The 18,575-nt window shown below is 36.0% G+C and overlaps 1 protein-coding gene across 2 annotated transcripts in view; it reads right to left on the minus strand.

The window, feature by feature from the left end:
- Positions 1 to 18,575, minus strand: part of Wdr7 (WD repeat domain 7) — a 351,633-nt gene that overhangs the window by 87,700 nt on the left and 245,358 nt on the right. For both annotated transcript variants that reach the window (XM_010611541.3, XM_010611542.3), the window contains 4 exons: positions 18,278 to 18,464; positions 7,602 to 7,719; positions 5,026 to 5,175; positions 4,335 to 4,417 (listed from right to left, as the gene is read on the minus strand). In XM_010611541.3, coding sequence (XP_010609843.1) covers positions 4,335 to 4,417; positions 5,026 to 5,175; positions 7,602 to 7,719; positions 18,278 to 18,464 — 538 coding nt within the window. The remainder of the gene's footprint in view (positions 1 to 4,334; positions 4,418 to 5,025; positions 5,176 to 7,601; positions 7,720 to 18,277; positions 18,465 to 18,575) is intronic.

Here is an 18,575-nt window from a genome sequence, read left to right on the forward strand (position 1 = left end):
AAACAAAAAATGGTGATAATAAAAAATAAAAATAAAAACATTTATTGAACTGTAAATTGCTATACAAATGAAAAAGATCATATTATTTTATTAATTATACAATGTTACAGCCTCCTGTTTTCTTATTAGCAAGTGAAGCTTAGTCAGTGCTATATAACGTATTTTACTTATGTGTTTTCTAATCTGTTTCTATTTTCAAGCAGAAGATATAAAAAGTTTTAAAAATCGACAGGAAAGCTATCATATGAACAAAATTTCTTAAGCCAAACTTTTTGCATAATCATAAAACATGAAACATAATCTTCTCAATGGTTTTGTAATTTGTAGCTTATACTTCATATTTTAAAGAAAGATGTGAAAGAACAAGAAATTCAGTTAATATAAATGGGTGAGTGAAAATTTATTAAATTATGATATATAACCATTAATAAACCAAAGACTTTCATAATAAAATACAATAGAAATCTGAGAAATACTTGTCAAACTAAAGAAAATCTTAAACATAACCACACAAAGCAGAATCACAAGACTGTTGGTCATGCTACAGAAACAAAAATAACAAAATAAAACAAAGAAAAAAAAAGGAACTCAGGATTATTTAGTGTGCTACGAATTCATTTTAGGACCCTGGTAAAGGGAATTTATATTCTATTAAAATCTTTAATGACTTCACTGTAATACATTAGCTTTTAATTGAATTAATATAGCTTTAAATGTGAAGATCACATTTATAACACTAAAACATTTAATGATTTTTAGAGATATGAAAGTGACAATAAAAATTATATATTTGTGTGTGTGTATATATGCATACATGTCATGTTTTTGTTTCACTTCATTCTGTTTTGGTCAACATATTATGGTCCATAACTGCACCCTTAAGGTGGGTCACAGAAGCCCTAATCTCTTCCTTCATGTCTTGGAGTCCACCATAAAGAAATATTCTCATCTACTCTTGTTCAAAAGTAGGTCACAAGACCTGCCTCATTCCAGAGGGGTCTCTGCCATACCGTGGAGGAAGGAGTGCTGTTCAGAGAAGCCAAAGAATTTGATCATACAAGGCTCTCTAGGTTTCCCCACACAGCCTATGAACAATCATACCTCTGCCATGAAGTTTGGATAAAAACCCAGAAGGTTAAGGTTCAGAGAATTTTAGGACAGCTAAATACCTAGAGGTTCCGGGAGAGGGCGTGACTCCCACTCCTCACCCTATGCAGCTCTTTATGGTATTCTCTGTAATATCCTTTACCATAGACTGGTAAATGTAAGTACTTCTTTTAAGTTCTATTAAGCAGATTTAGCAAATCAATAAAACCCAAAAGGCAACTGTGGGAACCCTGATTTACAGCCAGTGGGTCAGAAGGGAAAACAACAAGCATTTGTGACTGGCATTTAAAGTGAGGGGTGGGGCCAATCTTGGGGGCTGAACCCTTAACCTGCAGGACCTGACACTTCCCCCACCAGGTACAGCCTGTTAGGACTGAATCAGAGGATGATGCCCACATGCAGAATCACCTGCTCGCTTGTGGGGAGAAATCCCTTCTCTCTCATGAGGCTTATATCTAGAGCCTCATGCACTCATAGGTGGGGTTTTTTGGAACTAGTTGGATTGGCAGTGGTGGTGAACTTATGACCCACACGCCGCAGCTGGCTGTTTGTTGTCAGTGAAAGCTCTAAAAGGTGTGACATCACTGGAATTAAGGGTGCTAATAGTTCACTGGTTGGTGTAGCATAGTTCTGGGTATGGGCGACATCATCCAAAAGACTGGTCACCTGGAGGGATGAAAGGGAAAGGGAGGCTTGCTGCTTGCCCACCGTGAGCTGTTTCTTCTCTGGGATGCCCCTCTGCCATGCCACCATGCCTTGCAATCAGCAGACTATGGACTGAAACCTCTTCAAACAGTGAGCTGAAATAAACCTTTCCTCCTTTAACTTTGGGTATAGGGTCTTTTGTCTCAGTCACAAGAAAAGCAACTAAGACACCAACTACTTTCTGGCAAAGGGATTACACATTTTTGCTCAAACTTTCCTGACTTTCCATTGCCTGTCAACCAATGGTGACACTCTATATGAAACTCAAAGCCCTGTTTCTGGCACTATGATAGATTTCTGTGCTCAACCTATACTCTCACCGCTCTACTCCACAGCATTTACCAAACTCGCTGCATACTTCCTGGTATTTTGTGTAATTCTAGATGACATACACCTACTTATTCTGCAAAGCCTACTCCATCTACTCTTCTGTGAAGCATTCCCACAATGCACCATCACTCCTACCACAACCTCCATCCCAATTCCCTCAGAGGACAAATCTCTTGCCACTTATTTTTTTATTTTTATTTATTTTTGACATAGGGTCTCACCAGGCAGTTCAGGCTCATCTTGAACTCATTGAGATCCTCCTGCCTCAGCCTGAGTGCTGGGATTGCAGGTGTATGTCATCATACCTGGTCCCTCTCCATTTGACAGCCAGTTTTATTAAAGCATTTTTCACAGATATTATTTTACAGCTTCCACTTTATGAAACTTTCTGACATTCCCATATGCCTATACATTGTCCAACTCAGAATCTGGTAAGTATTCTACTCCAGCATAAAACATAGAAACCTGTATAACACACAGACCTGTCTGTCTCTAACTAAATCCCTGTTAGGCTCTGTGTTCCTTGAGAATAATACCTTAGCTTAGCCATCATTGCTTCTTTAGATCTGAGCTTGTACTTGATACACAGCAGCTGTTCAATAAATGTTACTAAATTAACAAATAAAACACAATTGTTTTAGGCCAAATCAGGAAACAAATGTATACCTAGTTTTCAGCTAAGATGCCTCCTTCCTCTTCTAGGACAACACAATGACAAACAAGATCAAATACGCAGCAGATAAAGAGACTTAAGGATCTGAAGATGCTGCTTGTGGAGGAGGCAAGCTTCAGCAAAGGCCCTTTAAACACTCAGCAATTTGCTCACATTAACTCCAGGTTGCTTATTTACGTAGCTGTGGCTGGAGCTTACAAGGAACATGCTGTTACCAATCAGTAAGGCCTAATACAACCACTTCTTCACCTCTATTAAGTGACAGACATGTACATTTTCATTTAAATGTTTCTTTAGAGAACAATTGATTGAGAAAATAACAGCTGCATGTATTCTTAAAATCAATTAATTGCACAAGATTTAATACAATATTTAACAAGAAGTATATAAACCAGAATTTACGTGGCACAACATTACAAACAACTGTATTCTAATTTGTGTAATGTATATCGCAAGAAAATAAGCATCTGTCCACGTGTGCTATAGGGTAATCTATCTGGGTTCACAGTTTAACTTCTATGTGGCATAATTAAAGACTGAAAAATTAAGAAACTAGGACATAAAAGTCTGTTGCTAATTTAGAAACAGATATGGGAAGGATCACAGAGTACAACCAATTTGGCAAGCACATGCTGAGACGCCAGGAAATACACAACACACAATGGCCTAATGTAGTGCCACTGGTATCAGGAAACTTACTGTCTATACGCATTGCCTCACCATGTACTCACAGAAATTAGCAAAAACAAGTAAGACTATCATTAAACTTGTCATCACAAGAAAAATGTTACACAAATGTCATATGAGTTTTCTATAAAAGCAACTATCTTCAACGGATTTCAATACTATTTCTATTCACAACACGGAGGTAAAAAGAAAATCTTTTAATACAATGTGCCTCAAGTTATAAACATTTTGAGAACTTAACTTAAAAAATAAGCATATTTTGCCACTAAAATAATCTCCATCTGTAACAATTTTATGTTATACAAATACATATTCTTAGAGTTATAATTATATATTTAATACATATTGTTTATAACAGTTCTAGCTTTTCTTGGCGTCTATCCCTGTTTTCTTGTAGCAAAAACACCTATACTCAATAAAACAAAGTGCAAATACGGCCATTGTATTAAAAATAAAATTTATCAATAAGTGAAAAGGTGACAAAATTCTGTTGGCTGAAAGCCAGAAACTTCTGAACTCATTCTGTAATGTAAATAATAATTTGAGTAATGAATGTAAAAATAGAGATATCAGAGAATGCCATCTTTTACTTAATTTTTAAAGTTCTGAGCAAAATGTCATAGCCCCATTTCAAACAGATGATTCTACTATGTGTTTTTGCGCACAAACTGCCTCAATTGTTTTTGGAAAGCACATATTAATTAATTTTAATCAATTAATAATTGGCTTTGTAAGTAAGATTATTTTTTTAAAAGTATTTTAAATTTTTTTTAAAAAAATATTTCTTACTGAAAATTATTTATATTTTGCATGCTCTTGAAAGATTCTTTACCTGCAGATAGCTGGAAAGCATTCTTGAAGACCTTTCTTTTTAACTAAAGATCCTTCAAGGCAGTACATAATGATGTCCATAACCTTTGACAGAAAAGACACAAACCTGAAGTTAATTTCTAATGCCTAATTTTCAAAAAGTTAAATTATATTAGGCCTCATTTGATCATGAAAACTCTCCATAGTTTTAGCATCTACTTAAAATAAAACAAAAGCAGTTTTATGCATGTGTATAATACAGACTATTCTTTGCCTTATCTGTGAGAGAATTTAAAGATAATACAGTACAAAATGAAAACAAACTTGTTTACTTTGGAGTCAATTCATATTTATGTACCATATAGTTAACTTTTACTGAAGCACATTACACATCTTGCTTATTTATGATGAACCCTGTCAAAGAGAACACAATCCTTAAAAAATACTCTACTAGGAACCAATTTCATGTGACAGAGTGATCATTTTGATTTCTGAGGAAATTTAACTGAGTTCTTCCTTCAGAAATTGAACAAAAGTTAAATTATTTTAGTTCTCTCTCTCTGTCTCTGTCTCTTTCATTCACCATTTTCCCTCTCCTCCCTCTTTCTCCCTATCTTTCAGAGATACTGGAAATAAAGATGCCATGTCATATTAACACACTGGAATATTTAATTTAGGGTGCTGATGTATCACTTAAAACAGGTAATTCTTACCTCTACAAGAAGATCCACAACATCAGTAGGCATCTTTTCAATAAGAATTTCAATGACTCTCAGAATTTCTCCTTTGGCTCGGGCAAGAGTTGTAGTGTGCATATTCTGCTGTGATTGGGTGTTTGCTGCAAGAGCCGTGTGTCTGTGTACCTATAAAAATATTTCTATGTGTTAGCTGTGTTTGCCACTGATGTAGTTTTAAGTTTGTAGCCACTGGCTTATTTTTACTTACTGATACAATAGGAAAAACAGCAAATCATTGAAGTGCTTTTGACTACTCAGCCATAAAGAATGAGAAACTAGAGACATTTACAGCTAAATGGATGCACATTGATGACATACTCAAATGAAATAAATAGGACAAACATGTATAAATACTGTATAGTTTCTCTGGTGTGATAAACTAAAAGTATAAAAAAGGGTCAAAATGAATAACAGATAATGTAAAATAGAAAGAAAAGGTCCAAAGGGGAAAGGAAGTGGGAGAGGTAGCAGATAGGAAAGGGAAAGGAAAAAATATGAGAAATGGAAAAAATGGAAACAAAGTCTTTGTAAATAGGGAGGGGTGGAGGGGTTGAAGAGAAGTCAGGGGAATAGGGAAAAAAATAAGAACCAAGATATGTCATGTAAAGGTACAAATTCCCAATGATGAATGTCATCATGTTGCATACCTAAAATGTACCAAGAAACTTGACGAATAAGAAAAGAAAAGTAATGCTTTTGATCACAAAAAAGGATTGGCATATCATAACAGTATGTAATGTCTAACAAAATTCTATATGTTCCCGAGTCCTATATGAGACCTTAATACAGTGTCATTATAATATTTTAAAAAGACAGAATGAATGAAGATTTGTGATTTCAGCATATCTGGCACTAAAGTATATACAGTAGTTAGGAGATGTCCAGGAAGTTTAAGATATGATCCTTAAATTCAAATAATAAGGGTAAAGGATACTTATATAACACTCATTGTGTCCCAGACACTATCTGAAGCTTTGTAATCAAGCTGTGAAGTCCAAATGAACATGCCTCCTATAATAATAAGCATGTTAAATAATATAAATTTGACGTGAGTTTTTCTAAAACAGATTGTAAGCTCCACAGTTCAGATGAGGCAGAGAACATTAACAGGCCCTGGACTAGCCATGCAGTGATGGGCAGAAGGACAAGATGTAAGATAGTGATAGCGGCAAGAAATACTTTAGTATATTACTCAGATAATCTAAGACTAGAAGGTAAAACAGAAAGCTTCTCTGTAAAAGGCACTAAGTGTAGATGGCTATATTAAAGTATTTTAAAATACCTTTGGAAACAAAAGCTAGAGTAGAATGGATTTTCTAACAGATTATATAAAAATATTCATATGAAAATGGTGTAAATTAAGTTTAAAAAACTTAATATAAGGTCCTGTCAGGCTAATGTAGGGTTTATTCAGGGGAGTCAACAATACTATCTGTGTACATTCCATGGTTGGAAAAAAACTGATAAAAAATTTCCAAAGCTAGTAAAATTATTCATTTACACATATATAATCTATATATATCATTTACACATATCCTCTCTCTATGTATATTATGTAAATATAGTGGAACCTTACTATAATACTATGCACTGTCAGAAAAGCCTATGCTTTAAATATAGTGGAACCTTCCTATAACACTATGCACTGTCAGAAAAGCCTATGCTTCTAGTCCATTAATTTATTTTAGAAGTGAATTCAAGGTTCTACTGCTTCACAATCACCTATACAAACTGCTATTAGCACCTCTTTCCTCCCATCTGGCTAACTTCACATCACAAGTATTTATAGCATGCTTATTAAGGATAGCTCTGGGGCAGACATAGGCCCAATAGGTTTCAGGATATCAGAGTTGACTCAGAGGTATTTATTTAGTATTTTAAAAATTCATCACAGCTACAGGAAAAACAACTCAGACAGAGCCCATACCCTACGGACACTGAGTCTGCACATTATTCATGCTGAGATGGAATAAACTTTAAAAAAAATTAGGAGCATATCTCTCTTTTTCTCCCACTACTAAGACCTACAGAAAAGATTCTATAATTGGTTCATTGTTCTTTACTAGTTTTTCAGTTAGATGTGGGCAATTAGTTAAAACACTAAGAATGTAGGAATCAATTGGCATTCAAGTCTTTATCTGTGACATGTAATAGGAAAAACAATTAGCAAGTTTATGACTAACATTTTTTGTTTACAGTTGGAGAACCAGTACTAAGTTTAGTTTTGATTACAAGCAGGTACTTACACTTGAAAAATGTGAATACCTTTAATATGCTTTATTTTGTATGTGCCTGGTGTATTTCAGGCTGAGAAACTACTGTCAAATATTTATAAGAAGAGAGAGCAGAAACAAAAACGCATAAATAATGAACGTACAACTGGATTCAATGTGTAAGCACAGATGCATGTGTATTCACTTTAGTACTAAGTTATTCACTTGTCTTGTTTTAGAACAAACTGGAAAGATAATTTGTGAACACAAACCCCCAGTTTGCAATATCAAATAATTCCCTAAATGAGAAGATGGAACTCACTGAGAAGTTCCACTCACCTCCTTGGCTATCGTGGTGATGAAGGCGGGTGGTCTAGCAGTGGCAATGAGGGAAAGGGCATGCCTTGCAGATCGGGCGGAGTCAGCTGCAGGACTCAGAGGCAGCCCCATTGTGATGCTAAACAGGGATCAGAAAAAAAGGAAAAAAGAAAAGAAGCATTAGAAATATAGACTGAAAAGATTAGACACAGCTTATAATGTCAGTTCAAGGTCAATGGGAGCACTCAAACAGTTAGAATATAATGGACTTGCAACAATGAGCAGTGATTAGGAGTCAGGGTGTTCTGGCATCAAATACAAAATCGAATAATTAACCGTGAAGATTGAAAACAGTATGTGCATCTGTCCAAAGTGTTAAAAACGCCTTGTTAACAAATTATCAAGAACTAGTACTGAATACATATCTCAAAGCTCAAAAAAGGCACCAACAAATATCATGCTGGGTATTTCAATTTTGTCCCAAAAAAGTCAAAGTTAATTATCTGTTTATAAGGTCATATTAAAAGATTGTATTCAAGGCTGTATACATGAAAGGAAGCAAAATTCATTCCTATCCATAAAATTATCAAGGGAACTGAAAAAGACGAAATTCTAGTCTACATTATTATGTTTTAGTTTGAAATATGCTCAGTATTACTAGTTTACTCTACACTTAGTACTTTTCGAACCAATCTGCTAACCAACAGTTTTCCGGACATTGAATATTTATGTAAAAATTAACTGATAGTAATTCTCATTGTATAAAGAACAGACTGAAGGATACTGACCAGGTTTTTTGTAAGACAATATACACACTAAAATAAATCTTTCCAAACTGTGAAAATACAAGGGTGCTGAAGGGACACTGATGTTACACTGTCTACCTCTGACACATAAAAATGATAGTTTAATTTCTAAGCCTACTTTATATTATACATAAACCACTGAGAAAATAATTAAGACTTTTAATTAAATGTGGCATGTGTATGCATATTAACTGTACACAAGTAATTTTGTTACTTAGCACGGATCCAGTTATAGTTTCTGTAGCTAAATAATTTTTATATTTAAATATTGAGGTATATTCAGATTTATCTTATTCCAGTTAAATATAGTCATTTCATATCTAAATTGGATTATGTTTACTAAAAATTCTTAAAATGTTTAAAAGTATCTATAATTGATCTATAAATCATTATTTTAACTTTTAGCTGAAAATAAAGATATATGAAATAGGCATTCCCACCATTGTTAAAGGAGTTAAACTGATTACAGAACATTCTGCTTATAACTTTTTGTGACTATTACACTACTTATCTTTTTGATAATATATAACTTGTCTTTTTTCCAACTTGAGGTACATACAAAGCAGGTACTCAGCAGAGGACCAGGGAATCTTCCTTTGATGTTTACTAATAAAAAGAAAAGTGTGTGGGGAGGGGAGGAGGGGGTGAAGGGAGGGCAGGGACAAGGGGAAAAAAATGAAAACCAAGACCTGTCATGTAAAGGTTCAAGATCCCAAGGATGAATGTAACTGTACTGTATGCCTAAAATATACCAATAAACACAATGGGGGGGGAAGAAAAGTGTGACCATAGAGAATAAACACATATTGAATAATAAATAAATACAATGCAAGTCTCTCTGTGGAAAAGCGTCCTGCACTTGGGTCCTGGCAGTGGCTGGAAGGAGCTATGTAGTAGAACGGACAGACAGCAGATTCTTTTTTGGATTAATCTTTGATATTGCAAATTTAGCAAAGGATATGTTTACTATGTGATAGTGCTGGGTCTAGACTGCTTAATAATTATTGTAAAATTTAGATCCCATATCCCTATTTTAGGTCAAACTGTTAAAAACTCAAGAGCTACTTTAGCTTTTTAGATACCCAGTGAAGTTTCTTTTTTTTTTTTCTTTTTTCTTTTATCATCAGTTTGGATGAACAGGGGTTGGTAATACTGAAAGACTGGAACAACCCAAAACGATATGTTAATTGAGTGATTTTGAACAAACCCAAATCAAATTTTATAAGGTCAATAAAATCACAGATTGTTGGAGCTGAAAAAAATTTCCCAGGCAACATCCCAGACAAGCAGTTTGTTAGGAAAAAGGGATATCTATCTTCTGGGCAGCCCATGATACATCTGGAAGGCATGATATAGAGAAAGGAAAACAACAACAAAAACAAACAAACAAACAAACAAACAAACAAACCTGACACAGAACCAAAGATCTAGAATTGAAACCAGGCTTTCCTGTGTTATTTCATGGTCTCTTTCATGTGCCCCAGAATATTCCTAGGAGGTGAATGAGACAAGCATTTTGCAAATGAAAAATCAGAAGTGTAGGGAAGTTAAGTGAGACCTAAGGCAATAGTGTACTGTGGTCTTCCCTCATCTGTGCTTTTGCTTTCTAAGGTTCCCAAACATATTAAAGAGAAAATTCCAGGACCAAGATTTTAAACTGCACGTTATTCTGAGTAGTTTGATGAAATCTCACACTGTTTCATTCCACTTGCCCAGGATGTGAAGCATCTCTTTGTCCAGAGTATCTACACAGTATATGCTATTTTTCTATTAGTAGTCAAGTGGGCTATCAGGCTGTTGTCATATAGAAGTGTTCATATTCAAATAACCCTTATGTAGTAGCCTAGTGTCACAATGCTTCTATTATTCACCTCACTCTATATCCATACAAACATTGTATCAACCCACATCACCATGGAGTAAATATTTTGGGAGAGCCCACATTGATAGAACTTTTATTGTAGTATTATTCTATTATTTTTTAATCTCCTACTGGACCTAACTTCTAAATTGTACTTTATCATTGGTATGTATGAATAAGAAAAACCAGCATAAATAGGGTTTGCTACTATCCATGTTTGCAAGCATCCACTGGAGAGTTCTTGGAACATACCCATGCAGATTAGGGGGTATGTGTTATATCTTTCAGCATACTTAACCTTTGGAAAAAATTAATAAATTGGCGACATAAGTTAACTCAGCAGCTTTATATGAGTGGCTAGACTGTATCCCTGTGAGAGGTTTTTAGTATGTTGTAATAGATTTAAGCTGTTTTATTCAATATCAATAGTGGTTTGAATAAAGATACAGGAGGTACTGATATCAACTGGTATGGAAATAAAGAGAGAACAACCATACTGAGTCATAGAATTGAGGTCCATAAAATCTTAAAAAAGATCAAATTCAACTAAACAAGAAGTCTTATGTTTGGGTACAAAAATGACCAATTTTACAGATGTAAGATAGGCAATATCTTACTAACTGAACTTGTGAAATGCTGGGGGCTGTAAGTAAAACATAAATATGTATGCTAGTGATAAAGCTGCCCAAAGAGCATGGAAGGGGTTTCTTCTGAAGTACCTCATGGCTCTAGGTACCTGTCTGTCCTCCTTATGGATGGACTACTCCTAGGTGCTTAAAAGACAGGCTTTGGCTTCTGCAAGACAAAGTTATATCTTCCTGGACTCCAGAGAAGTCCAGTGCATCCCAAACCGTGTACTACTGGGGGTTCCTGCAGTGGGAACTAGATTCCCACTCACATTATAGAATCCCAGCAAACTCACTGCCCAGCTCTAAGTCCTCACTCTGCAGCAAGGATAAATGTTTAGCAAGAAGAGGAGAAAGAAAAGGAGGAAGGAGGGAGAAGCGGGAGAGGGGAGGGGAGGGGAGGAGGAGATTGAGCCAAGTGAGCATCCTATATTATAGGTACAATAGAAGTTTCTTCTGAACAATGATGTCTAGCACAAACTGTAGTGAAATAAAGGAAAATGAAGCAGATCACTAGCTTCAAATGCAAGTCCTAGCTATATATCATCCTTTTCCTATCTCAGCAGAAGACTTTATGGATTTGGGAGAAATGGCAAACTTCTTATGGTTAGGAAAGTAGTAAAAGTTTGGTGCTAGGTGTCAAAATCTGGAAAAGAAGTTGTAGAGAAATGTAGAAATGAAGCAAAGATATTTAAACCTAATGTCTACTGAATTCAGTGGAAGCACAAAAATCCAATGTGTACATTTGAGTGTCTCCATCATCATCCGGCAGTTTGAACACAAGATTAGAAAATGTAGACAGATCTGCTCTGAGGTCAGGGCTCCACAGTGAGCTGGCGGGCATCAGCAGTGCAAAAGTGGGAGGCCCGAGAATGTGAGAGCTGTGAGGCTGCCAACACATATTGAGCGCATCATTAGAACCTTCCAACCACACCAACAGTATTTCATGGCTACCATTTTAGAAACCTCCAGTGGTTCCCTACCACTTCTAACTCCTTGGCTTCAGATTTGAAAAATCCTAAACTCCAAGGCCCTTCATAATCTAGTTTCATTAATTTTCTGCTCAATCTCTTCAATGTGAGTGCTCCTGAGGCTAGGCTAATTTCAAGGCTGATCCCTAAAATCTGTTCTTTTATTTACTCTGGGAATTTGCTAATGCAGTTCCTTTATCTCTTTTCCCATTGGCACACTCCTCCCTCACCTACATTCAATTCCTGTCTTTCCTCTATGGCATTCTGCAATTGCTCTAGCACTCAATTATCTTCTACTGAAATAAAAACAACCAACAACAAAACCCATTCATTCTACACCTGTAGTACTGAATCCTATTCTGCCAGGATTTATGAATTAGTTTTGCATTCTGAACTCTGTGTAGTACTTAGTGACCATGACTTCTAATCCTACATATCCCCCTAACATGCCTAGGACAGCCATTAGATACAGTGATAGCTTAGGAATTATGCACTAACTGAAGTTAGCTGGCAAATTCAGCAGGAGGAGAAAAAAAATCACTTAAGCCAGTTATTGGACTGAATTGACCTGGCAATGAAGTTAAAGTAATTGATCTGGTAGTCCCAACAGACAAAGTCTAATTCTACATGTAGTAATCTTTAAAGTCGAGTGTGTGTGATTATGTGTGTGATGTATTTTAACATGGGATTCCACCTGAGTGATAAAAGATCACACTATGAGAGATTTGAAAGGATCATACTGTGAGAGATGAGAGATCTGATTCTAGAATCAGTATATAAATGCTGAACTCACACTTCTGATCCAGCTTATGTGGCTATTATGCAGATCACTCACTTTACTATCTTATAAGATAGGCCTGTGGTTTCAGTCTTTATTCTAAAAAATCAGACACGACAGGCTCTATATTTTACTCAGCATTTCAGTGTACACATCCAATATGAAATAACAGAGATGATAGATATTATAAATAAAAGACATGAATAGAACAATAGTCCACTAAGGCTGAGCTCACTCTTCACATGACTGCTCATTAATCCTGTTCTAAGGCTTGCTCCATTGCAATAAAAGCATCTTAAAAGTTACATGTAAGAGCATTTTTGTTAAATGTCACCATCTAAACTTGTGAGTCTTTACTCTCTGTCAAATGAAAGAATACCATAAGAGAATATTCAAGGGAAAAACAAACTATAGCCTGTAAATCTTGGTCAGCAGTAAAAGGGCAATGAAAATAGACGCATCAAAGACAAACACTAATGCGATTTTGAAAGTACATTTTATTAGCTACAGACAGTCCTATCACTAGGACAAAATGCCCAACACCTACAACTTTCAAGAGGACAGGTTTGTTTTGACTTGTGTTTTAGTCCAGAGGTGACTACCCTCAGTCAGAACAGCACGGTGGGAGAGCATGCTGGAGGATGCTCAGCCCTTGGAGGAGGCTGTTCCACCCCTGATGGACAGGAAGAGCAGGAATGGGGGAGGAACCAGGGACAAGAATATACCTTTATTTGCTATGTTCCCAGTGACCCACCTCCTCCTAGACCATACCTCCCAATGCAAGTGAGCTACAGTGCCACATGATCCAGTCACCTTCTAAACACAAGAGACACTGGGGGACATTTGAGATCTAAACAGTAACATACGCTTAATTATATAGCAACTGAGATTTCCATCTCATCCCTTCCTGGTAAAACAGATATGTCAGTATTTGTCCTCAATTTAATAAGAAATCTTTAATTTCTCTTTATCTGATTGGATCTTAATTTCCTAACTTACAGGTGGCATTCATTTTTGAAATCCAAAGGTAGAAATTCTTCTTCCACCAAATACACATTTTCTAGACCTATTCCCTATATGCTATGTAGACGCTATTTACAGTGAATACAAACTATACTAACATGGTTTACTTAAATGAATTTCTCAGATTATACATTTTCTAATATAAATAAGGAGAACAGGAAGAATATCCTGTATACAGAATCCTACAGCATGTGTACATTTGTAAGATATGCTCCTTTCTTCCCACCCCCTGAATTAAAAAAATACAGTTAAAATTTGAAATAAAATGTCAAATCTTTTTCTTTAACTTTATACAGTTCAAAAAGAATCTTTCGAAGGTATGGCACTCATCTGTATGCTATTAAAGCATGTGTGCTTTCCAGCAACTACTGTATATGCTTCTCCTTTAATGTTTGGCAAGCTGTGATGATCCCCTAAAAGCAATAGGTGTTCTGTAATTCACTAATGTCGGTAAGCTGTGGCAGTTTGTGATGAGAAACCAGCTTCCTCAGCAGCTGGGCCAGTACCGTTTTACTGTTCTCTTTCAGAATAAACGCCCTACACCATGCACTAGGCAAATGAAAAACAAAATTACAAACCCCAATGAAGATAAATGCAAGTCTACCTCTCCAAGTGTGCAAGGGTTTTTCTCCACATTTATAAAGTAGTATTTTCTACTGTTTTTAAATTTATTGCATGCAAATCACTTGCTAGGAATTATAAATACATAAGAATGAATACATACTATAGGGCCCAAACATTTATAGTTTATTGATATTTAAATATGGTTTTTATTTTTAGAAGGTACAAAAATCTTTGATGAAAACAATTTCATTAAATATATTAAAAAATCTGAATGCACTCTGAAAATTCTGACTTGACTACTTTCATGTCCTTTGAATAAGCTGGCTTTGATTCTGGAGACATTAAGATTTTGAATGTAAGAAGCTCAATGCTAGAAGCACTGGCTTTCAGAGTTATCTAGACCTGGGTTTAGATCCTTCATATTTCCACAAACTACAATGTTATTGTGGACAACAGATAGCTTCTCTTCCAGATGCATTTCTTCTCATCTGCAAAATGGGGTTAATCACTCTTATTTTCTTGAGCTTCTGTGTATCTAGATGCACACATTGTGACTTGTACACCACAGGGCAGCAAGCATTCAATAAGAGGACTCTATTGAGAGCCTCTGCCTCATACTGCTAGGTAAATTGTTAAGGGCTGAAAGCAAACAAAAAACTCCCTGTAATGGTGTTTCTATAGTAAAAGTTTGAAGCAATCCTTGTCTAACTCTATTCTCTTCTCTAGAAATAAGTGGGAAGGAAATTGTTAGTTTTAAGTGGGAACAGCCCAGTTTAAGTGCTGCAGGAAATTAATGAATCACATTAATTAAAAACAATTATTTACAAAAAAACCCAATTATTTATTTCTCATTCACCATCAACTAAAGGTACTACTCACCCTGCCTTGGGCATGACCATACTTTCCCACCTCTGTCTTTTTGCTCATCCTTGCTCTGCCCTTCCTTCCCTCTTAATTGCTCAAAGGAAAAATGTAAATGCATTCTTTTCTTACTTTCTAAATACCCAGCTATGAGTCATCCCATCAGGCTCCAAATGCCCACCCCTTTTACTTCCTATCCCCTTTGTGTCATGGCTGTCTTTAGACAGAATTTATCTTTTTCTGTTCCTTTGTTTACTTTTACTTCAAAACTAACATCATCCTTTTCATTGATTAATAAATATAGTTTAAAATTTGGCAAAATATTTGAAAACAGTAGAAAACGACCATTGTTACTGTGATATTAGATATAAAATTGTATGTGCATCTCTGGTTTTTTAAGATCTCTGAGCAGTCATCCTTGACAGGGGATGTGGATACATGGGAGAGAAGCAAAATGCAACTCTGCTATTATTTGTGTTCTGCAGAACAAGGCCTGACTGAGCTGACTGCCCCTCCCAAGACCCATCCTCCTAAACTCACAAGAATGGGAGTAAAGTAGGTAGCATTACCTATGGTGGTTTTTCTTTTTTTCTTTTTCTTTTTTTCTTTCTTTCTTTCTCTTTTTGCTTTTTCAATAAATGTGAACTGAAATTTTAAAAAGTACTAGCCTAACATAAAAGCTTCTTCATGCAGCAAGCTTAACATCGCAGACAGGAGGGAGGCAGCTGAGCAGGGTTATTGTGTACACAGTAAATCAGGCACAACAAGGGGCAGCACAGCAGGGTAAGATGCACACTTAACCCTCTGCACACGCCACTGCTCCGTCTTCCCCCATCTCAGTCCTCAGCAGCTTCTACTACTGTGTCATGGATGTAACCGGCATTTTCAATCTAAATCCCGTTATAGATTAATAAGCAAACATTTTCTCGCTTATTATACAATTTATCATGATGAAAATTACATTGGACTCCTCAAGGCTTCATGCTGATACATTCATTTATTCACAGCCATGTACGGAAAGTCATACTAATCTTCATGACAGAAAGGATGTTATAGCAAGATTTAAATTACCTACTCAAAACTACAGTATTTGTTTCTGTGGGCATACTACATGTAGTTTACTGCATTAAGTGCATCTTTATTTTGCTGATACAAGCTTAATGTAAATTTATTTAAAAACAATAAAGGTATAAGTAGCAAAATTGAAATTAAAAACCTATCACTTCTCCAAGGTTAAATTAAATACACTGTTGAAATTATTTTTAGAGTAGATCTGAAAATAAACTATATAATTAGATCAAAGCAAAATTTGGAACAATCAAAAACATTAGAAAGTGCTCAAGATAAACCAGACAAGCTGTGGTAACAGCACATGCAGCAGCTGCAGTCAGGGGAGGCCAAAGGTTGAAAATGTGCTTTGGAGCTTTGTATAAAGGCCACCTGCCTTGCACTCTAGGAACAAATTCACGGGCTCATATTTTCTTCTAATCCTTATAGCCAAATAGGAATCCTCCTGTCTCTCATATCCAGAAACTAACCCAACCACCATGCTCCAAACTGCTCGTCCTAGAAATGGGATAGCACTTGATCTTTTGAGAGCCAGGTCCATATAGTGGCATTACCATGGACACTATCCCCACAAGGTAACATCCATTTAACCTCTTAAGATGTGCTCTCCTAAGCACTTTGCAGATATAAACTCATTTAATATTAATCTTAAGAGACAAATAATTTAGACCCAAGCACACAGTTAGAGAAACACAGAGGTAAAGATCAGGAATAGAGTGACAACTGGGTGGGGGAGGGCACAGAACTCTTGTGTTTAAAAACGTTAACAATAACAAGATGTCACTTATTGAGAAAATCAGAGTTGGTCACATTTTCATATAGGGAGACATGATGGGACAGTTAAAAAGTTTTACCATTTCATACCCTGCAAAGACTATAAGCTAACAACAAAAACTTATGAGGAGGATGAGGAGAAAACGGAACTCTTGTACATAGCTGGTGGACATGTGAAATGTGAAATGGTGTCGAAAACAGTTTGACTGCTCCTCAATAAGTACACATCATTTACCACATGATCCAGTTATCTCTTCTTAGACAGAAACAAAAACACATGGTCAAATACTTATACGCGGGTGTTCACAGGAGTTCCATGCACAATAACTAAAAGGTAGAGACAACCTACGTGTGTAGAGGAACACGTAGTATAACCAAGCATGGCATGTTAGCCATTAAAAGAAATAAAGCAATGATATGGATGTTCTATGTAAACATCATATAACAAAAGCAGTCAGTCACAAAAGACCACAGGTTGTACGATTCCATGTACGTGAAATATCTAGAATAGGCATATTGATAGAAAGCAGAATTGGTTTCCAAGGCTCTTGGGAAGCAGAACAGACAAAAAGACTGCTTAATGGATACAGGGTATCTATTTGAGGTGATCTCAGTGGGAAATTAGGTCATAGTGGTGGTTGTGCAATACTGTTAGTGTATTTATGCCACTGAATTACGTACGTACGTAAGAGAGGTATAATGGTAAATTTCTTATGTATTACATATTAAAAAAAAAACTCTCCTAGGTATCAGGAGACTGATTTTTAAATCAACTCTAATCTCTGCCTCTACTACCACCAGCAGCTCTGTCATTCCCCATCATATCCAGCCAGTGGCTTGCCATGTGCATTCTCACTGTTTTCATTTTAGCAAGACCCTCTGCTTCTCCTCCTCTTCCATTACTTTCTCATCACAGCTTCCCTGGCTCACTGAAACCTTGTGACTCTAAGCAACTGAAACCCCAATAAAGGTGATCTAAAGATTAATATGAGAGTGAAGCAGGACTTTCTCAAACAATTTGGCCATCCATTCAATCAGTAAAAATATTTCTGATGTTAGCCAGTAGTATCTCAAGACAGAAGATACACAATTCGAAAACTGTGTCACACACTATTCACTGGGTCAGGGATAAATCTCAATTGTGTCAAATTACAGAATACTTCCTTTCCATCTTTCCTAACCAAAATTTCATATAATGAGATGATGTCTAGTTTTGTTTATGGAACATAAATTTATGAAAGCTAATCAATGACCTCCAACAAAAGGAGGGAGGGAAGGAAGGAAGGGAGAGAGAGAGAGTGACAGGCGAGAGTGAGAGAAGTAACAGTAAACAGTAACAAATTAAATTCAATGGAAATCACATACTTGGCAAGCTGTTTCTCAGCATCAGCACAAAGTTCAAGAAGCCCCATCAGAACAGCGGACACGTCCATGTAAGGCTCCCAAACTGTGAATCCTCGCCCAATCAGGTCGATGGCTGTTCTCCGGATAGTGCTGTGTGGAGGAAGTTTGGGGCTTGGTGGCTGTAGCAGAAGAAATGTCAATGCCTTGCCTAAAATTACAAAATAGAACACCAAACAGTAAAGTATGCTTTTGTGAGTTTTTTAAGCACACTTTCAAATATAAACAATTTGCATTTCCTTCTTTTTTTTTTTTTTTTTTT

The sequence above is a fragment of the Fukomys damarensis genome, unplaced genomic scaffold, assembly GCF_012274545.1.
Source record: "Fukomys damarensis isolate Sample0158 unplaced genomic scaffold, DMR_v1.0_HiC HiC_scaffold_30, whole genome shotgun sequence".
Lineage (NCBI taxonomy): Eukaryota > Metazoa > Chordata > Mammalia > Rodentia > Bathyergidae > Fukomys > Fukomys damarensis.